General features: G+C 46.7%; 1 protein-coding gene across 1 annotated transcript in view; it reads left to right on the top strand.

The window, feature by feature from the left end:
* The first annotated feature begins 382 nt into the window (after positions 1-382).
* Positions 383-7,466, top strand: part of LOC146197690 (endochitinase-like) — a 26,101-nt gene continuing 19,017 nt past the window's right edge. Inside the window, exon 1 of the mRNA XM_084596508.1 lies at positions 383-499. Within this exon, the coding sequence (XP_084452634.1) occupies positions 386-499 (114 nt within the window). The 5' untranslated portion in view covers positions 383-385. The remainder of the gene's footprint in view (positions 500-7,466) is intronic.

The raw sequence follows: 7,466 nt of genomic DNA, 5'->3' as shown, positions 1-7,466 counted from the left end.
TGAAAAGCATTCCTAATCAGGAGCCTCGATCATATTCGTCAGCAGCAGTGGTGCGCGAGAGCTCGAGCAGAGATCGCGATGAAAGAGGAAGAATACACGCGATCTTCATCGTTGCTGTCAGCGATCCACCATGTCTCGGTCGTCGACGTCTGGCGACGTTACGGAAGCAGCATCGCCTACGCCTCCAGAAAGCCAGCGCCAACAGGAGCAGGAGGAGCTTCCGCGGCAGCCGGAGCAACTTGAACGTCAGCAGCTGCAGTATGAGCGCCCACAGTACCAATACCAGCAGCAGTCGCAGGTCCCGCCAGGGGTGTACCATATGGCGCAGAACAACCGGCAGTCGCTTCCGCCGTCGTCGGTGGTGCTCAGCTTTCCCGACTGCTCGATGGAGATGCGCGCCAGCCAGGCTCGCCAGAGGCCCTTCCGGAGCCGCACCACCGAGCGCCTGCTGGAGAAGAACGTGCGCGTCTGGCAGCCCTCGTCAGTGCTGCTGAGGAAGGTGAGCGCAGATGCACAGCGCGTCCCATATACGAGGGTGGTAGCCATGGCATTCGGAGGCCAAACACGCCAGGTCGTCAGATGAAATCGTGTTTGCAGATGATGCCTTTCAATATTGAAGACTCGCCTGCATTGTCGGGTATCAGTGTACGCTCAAGAACGGCATGGTAGTCGAAATTATTCTGGAGCCGCTCCGCTGCGTTTTACCAACAGTTCGTTTGTAGGTAGCTGGCGAGACAGCTTATGTAGAAGGTAAAACCCAACTTTGCGACGCAGGGAAAGCACCGGGCAAGCTCCTTGCAATGAAACTCGACTTGTGCACGCGTGAACGATCCTGACGGAGGGCTTTGTTCGATATGACCTTACTTACGGCTTTAATCTTTCTTTCTGTTTTCTTTTTTCGCGAGGAAACGCGCGGTGTGTGAAACGCGTTTGCCCTGCCGTTGAACTTGACTTCTTGCTCCCTTGCTGAGGCAAGTTTGTTGTCCCGGTCACGTAATTCTTAATTTATTTATTCCGATTAATGCTATCAACGTTGTCCGGTTAATTTGTTTGCTGCGGACACCACTGGCCGGCATAGAGCTTTAAAAGTTTTGCCGTGACGAACTCGTCGTCAGCCAGGCAGTCGTTCCCGTTGTAGGCTTGCTGCGAAGTGACGCACTTCAGTAGGGAGGAACTTCTCAAAACGACGCGTATTCCCGGTCCGTCGATCACCACATTTGAAGGAACTGGAGCAAGAATAGTAAAAACGAAAACAATGGAGAAATCGTCGACAGCCAAACTATCCAGCATATAATCTAGTTTTAATGAACACGTAAGCGTACTTTAAGCCAAACAAAAACAAACGATAAAGAATACAAAAAAAAAAAAACGCTATAAAGAATACTGGGGCTCCACAGTTCTGCCGAGCTTTTCATGATTTCATTTTTTTTCGGAAATTTTAAACTTGGTGACTCACATACTTTCGTAGTCTCGTGTTTGACATCTGTTCAGCAGTTTATATTTGAGGTTTCACTTATGTGCTAGGGTACTCTCTTTCTCAGCAGACTCCGAAAGACTCGAAGTTTGCCCGTGTCGCATTATGAAGCAGTCCGCTAAACATAGGCGTGCCTGTCCAGCGAGGGTCTTTTAAACCTTGCAAAATTTCTGGTTGCGTCCTTGCTAACAAATGCGTCGAACATGAAATGTCAGTTTGGCTCTGTCACCTGACCTGCAATGTAATGAATAAAAAGAAAAAACGTACACAACATTTTTGGGAAAAAATTAGGAGCCCCGTGACTTTTCTTTGTTGGTCAGACCCAACAGGAGATGGTCACTTCTGTCCATACTTCTTTAATAAAATGCCCTTTATGCACACCCGGAACACATGACCACAGATCGAATACTCTAGAAAATTATTTTATTCTGCAAACAGATCGCGAAAGATCTGTATCACGACTTGCGAGGGCCATGCAGTCTGCACCAAAGAAAATGTACTTATATAAGCATGGCTGCCTCTGTGATCAGTATGAGTTTCGGGAGTGATTTCGAGACTTCAGGATCGTAGCGAGGAAGCCTCATAGTGATATCGTCAACGCGAGCGACACGAACCAGCACTTTGCCGGCTTCTTGCCTTGCTGCCATTTTGCACTTTACACTCCGGAAGCCCAGCGAGTGCAGGATCGGGGAGTGAACTTTACGGAACACACACACACACACACACACACACACACACACACACACACACACACACACACACACACACACACACACACACACACACACACACACACACACACACACACACACACACACACACACACACACACACACACACACACACACACACACACACACACACACACACACACACACACACACACACACACACACACACACACACACACACACACACACACACACACACACACACACACACACACACACACACACACACACACGAGCGCCAAACCGAGGAGGGGGCGCCCAGAAGCGGCTTGTGCTGTCCGACCGTATTTTGCCTACGTGGCTCTCCAGACGCGATCCCAATTAATGCGTCTCGGAGGGGGCTCTTGATTCCAGCGCGTACATATCGATCCTAGTTTATCGCCTCGGGACGCAACGCAAGGACGGAATTAGGTAGACTCCATTAGCACGTACGAACAGACGCCAAAAGATCGGCCCCTTCGTTTCATTTTCTTCCCCTTTCTAGCATATGTCGGCGTCGGGGTTCCCCTCACTTTCAGAAAAGATTACCTCTCTGTGCTCGTGGAATTCAGTGCAGCGACAGTGAATAGCTGGGTGGAGGTTTAACACGATTGTAAAACGGCGCTCTGAGCCTAGGCAGCCGCCGATCCATTTTCAGACACATTCTTTGTGGTATCCCTCTCCACGTTTTGGAGTTTCGAGTGTGGCTTCATTACAATCCCGCACGCGGAGCGGTCCATAGATGTCGGCGCACAACCAAGCGCAGCCGCCAGTTCGGTTGTGTCATGCGGTCTAATGATGTCTCCCAATCATTGAATTTTATAATATAAGCCACCAGACACTACCAGGTATTTTCTCTAATAAGGCTTGTAATCCTGTCGCAATAAGAAACTCGGGTGGGAACGAAATTAGGTGTGGTCAAGTGGATTGATGCCGAGGAATTTGCGAAAATACTGGTAAGCCTCATTACGCAAAGGCTGGTCTTGTGTTGATGTGAACGTTCGGCGGTGCCCAGAAAGATGGCATCGAGTGGAGATGTCATTATCAGACCTCCATGTGGCGCCTGGCATACCATTCGGATAACCATTTAGGAATCATCTGCTGGTCAGGTTAGAGGCTTTGGTTAGTCTGCGTTAGGGATTGAAACCGACGACGTACGCATCTATCTCCAATTGTACGCCTTAATCACCTCACTAGACATGGCGTAGCGGACTCTGTTAGAGGAGGAGGACGAATGAAGAGGGCACCATCAGAGAACCGGAAAAATGACAGAGGATATCGCGCTACCGGTCACGTGGTGGCGCACCACTGGATGAAGTACGGGAAGCGAGCTTCGCGGCATTTTTTTTCCAGCTCAGACGTCCACATACAGTAAAGGGGGCCGGTGGGTTTAGAGTTGCGCTATTGACACTGAATAAATGTCTAGAATTAAGGCTCCAAGTACCAGGCCTCGTAAATCTGTAGACTCCGAAGAGGCACAACAGTAGTGCAAAGAAACACAAGACCGCAGTAATGCGGCCAGACGCGCATGAGAGCAGCACTCGCTGCTAACAAAGCCGTCTCGTTGTCTCAGCTCGAACGGCGCAATTGCAGCAACATTGCAGCCCCAAAGAGTAAAGCTTTCGTATTACTACACATAAGCATTTAATTGTTTCTGCCAAATTTTGTTATTTTACTCGCTATATATAATCCATAATAATTGGGGTGTATTCAGCTCTGATTCTATCATAATTGAGACGAGTAAGTGCAGCTGAGTGCGACACCCCTTATAAATATGCTGCGGTTAAGAAATATTATGAAATACTCTTATGAACAATTTGGTGGAAATGGTATAGCCGAGTGGTACGTAGCCAAATCTTCGCATGAAATTTGGGCCGACACCCACACCTCGTTGTTGGGACCTGTTTTCGATAACAAATTGTCGAAGGCTGCAAGATGCGCGTGAAGTGACTTCCGATACATTGATTCTTACGGTGCAATCTTACGTTACGCGCGAAAGTGCCGTCGTAAACAACTTCCCGTTGAAAAAACAAAAAACAAAAACAAAGCACTTCTCTAGAATTTCCGGCTATGATTCCAACTCTGATTACATTTATATTAGCTGCTATTATTTGTTTGTGCTGGGTCATACTTATTCCGACCTCTCCTTCTTTCCTGCGTGTGGAGAGAGGGCGTTTTAGCTAGACGTGGGGAATCTCCCTAAACGCTATGAGTCACGGTGTCATGAGGCTTCCCACAGACGCCACCGACGCCGGACAGTTGCCGCCTTCATAGTACATGCCATCGTATTGAGACGGATGTATAAATCTTTAAATTCAACCAATAGGGGGCGAGGAGCGGAGATTCACAGTTGTACCCCACGTATTATTGCACCAGTGTCAGGAGGAACGGCACGAGTACGGCACTAGCGCCGCAAAACAACTTGCGGCTTTGGACCCCGCCACTGTATGTGCATATTTACAAAGCGGAGTACGTGCCTCAGATAAGTTAGTTCGCTTTCTTCAGGTCAGATAAATCAGCGACAGTTGTGGCTTGTGCAACAACTCTCACCTCAGTAGCTATAAATACCAGCCTTTAGCCATCACCTACTCAGCTATCGCATTAGTTAAATACACAGAAGAGAAATTGAAGTGCCCCGCAGCGGTGGTGCAATGACGGAATCGAATCCCGGCCGCGGCGGTCGCTCTTCGATGGAGACGAAAAGCAAGGCGTTCGTGTGCTGTGCGATATCAGTATACATTAAAACCCCAGGTGGTCGAAATTTCCGGTGCCCTCCACTGCGGTGTCTCTCATAGCCCGAGTCGATTTGTGACTCTAAACCCCATAAACCAAACCAGCAATGATAATGACGCTGCAGTTGCGATGATGATAATAGTGACGATAGTGATGACGATGAGGATATATAGCAGGAAGGAAAATGACGTTGCAGTTAGCGAAAACAGACCGGTAAAGCGGCATTCTCCATTTCCGCTCTTATTAGGCAGACTTAAGCACAGTCTTGCAATTTTTCTGCTTATTGTACACAATCTGACAGCTCATGATCCAAGAAATGCGTTCGTATAAAAAAAAAAAAAAAAAAAAATGAAGGGTACGTTCAGCTACTAACAGCCTATTTAGCAAGTAATCCGTGTTGCTGCCAGAAACGTTTTTTTGAAAGGGGAAGGGGGGGGGGGGGAGCTTGCAAGGATCTCACAGGTTAGACAACATCGCCATTTGGTATAACTTCACTAGTCTGAATCGAGTAGCGAGAAAGGTTTTAAATTCAGTTTTGTCAGCAAGTAATGGGTCTCTGCTCTCAAACGATCACCACTGTGCCCACAAAAAAGCAGGGTTGAATGTCTACCAAGAGTATTAACTGGATATAGTTATCCTTAGTACGTGTTAAGGTGCGGGCCTCGTTGCAGTGGAATACTCACGATTGAAGTCACAATTCATAAAAAAATCAGGAGGGAATAATCTGTTTGGTTCGGAGCAAACGAGAAAAGATGCACATTTTCGACTTGGCTGATGAAATAATAAGAAGCGCCTTAAAGACATTTTTGACATTTTTATTTGACGGCACTATTACCCGCATAACAAAAACTCATGGAGTCAACGACAGGCTGCCTTTTCGTCTGATGTAGTGAGTTATTCTCTTTCATTTTTCATTTTACTGTCATACTTGGTAATAATTAACTTAACTTAGTCATTTTAGTAATATTTAGCTTAACTGAGGCGCTCAGGTTATGTTCATTTTTATGAGTCATGTTTTTTCGTCTTCAATTAGCTGAGTTTCGCTTTCAAATAGCTTAGTTATAGTCATGAATAATTTAATTATCCGTTATTATCTAACTTGTCTTAAAGCTTTAATAACCTTTAGTCATCTTCATTTACTGATTCATGTTTAGTCAAAAGGTCATGAATCATTGTTTCAGTCATTATTAAAATATTTGTTCACTACCACTCGTCTACTGCTACTTTAGTAACGCTGCTCTTGTATGCTCTCTATTCACCTTATGCGCGCTTATACAAACATTAACTATGGAGGCTTCAGACGGACACTGACGGGAAGTTTTAGCAATCATGACGCTATCAGTGCTTTCGCGTATAAAAAAAATTCTAGTGAACAAAAGCTGGATTACGTAAGCCAACAAAGCTTGCGTAACACTTCCTTTTGAGGGAGTTAGGGCTTTCATCGCTTAAGTAGTACGCAAAAGGCGAAAGCCGGGACTCATTTTGGCAAAGACAGAAGCGAAAAAAGACAGAGCTGTGAGAGAGACACAGGGCGTCCCTGTCTTTTTTGCGCTTCAATCTTCGCCAGAATGAGCAAACTCCACCGACTAGCCCAAGAAACAGCCTTGCTGGATGCCGGCTGCTCACAGAAAAACAATGAGACCAGGTGCGAAATTAAGAAAGAAACACTGTGGTAAATAAAAAAATGTACTTAAGAAGAAAGGAGCTTTGCGGATATTGCCGAATATTTTTCCCTGTTGTGAAAGTTTATTGAAAAAACAAAACAAAAAACAACCATGATTTTCGGACCAAAAGACTTCTAACTCGGGTGGCCTTAGCTGTCCCGCATCATAAGATTTCCGCTTTCTTTTACTTGAGTACGTGACCCTGTGCACTGTCGGAGATGTTTCGGCGTTCGGCTGCGGAGGCCACGTTTCGATGTAACTGAAATGCCCGCTCGTGCGAACGTTAAAGAACCTCAGGAGAACTTAGGGTCCTTTGGCGCTGAGAGGAGAGAGAGAATGAGAATATACTTTGATTTTCAAAGAGCTTTGGTCGCCGACCATGTACGCATGTTTAAGCAGCCATCTGCACATTAGAATTTCGCGTTTAGTCTGATGATGTCGGGGTTGTCATAGTGCCCTTGTTACCCAGACCCGGGATGTAAGCTCAGAGCCAATGTGAATGTTGTCATCATTTAAGAATTAGCCTAACTGGGTTAAGGCGCTTGACTAGACTATTTATTTTCTTTAGAGGACAGAAAGAAGCACTCTGCACGTAGCCTACCCATTTATTCTTTCACTGTATACTGCCAAGAAAGAAAAAAAGGCGATGGTTGGTTGGTTGGTTTTGTGGGGTTTAACGTCCCAAAGCGACTCAGGCTATGAGAGACGCCGTAGTGGAGGACTCCGGAAATTTCGACCACCTGGGGTTCTTTAACGTGCACTGACATCGCACAGCACACGGGCGCCTTGCTTTTCGCCTCCACCGAAAAGCGGCCGCCGAGGCCGGGATTCGATCCCGCGTCCTTGAACAGTAGTCGAGCGCCGTAACCACTGCGCCACAGGCGA

The sequence above is a fragment of the Amblyomma maculatum genome, chromosome 3 (genome assembly GCF_055883805.1).
Source record: "Amblyomma maculatum isolate TAMU_Amacu chromosome 3, ASM5588380v1, whole genome shotgun sequence".
Taxonomy (NCBI): domain Eukaryota; kingdom Metazoa; phylum Arthropoda; class Arachnida; order Ixodida; family Ixodidae; genus Amblyomma; species Amblyomma maculatum.
This window is presented reverse-complemented; position numbering and strand designations above follow the sequence as displayed.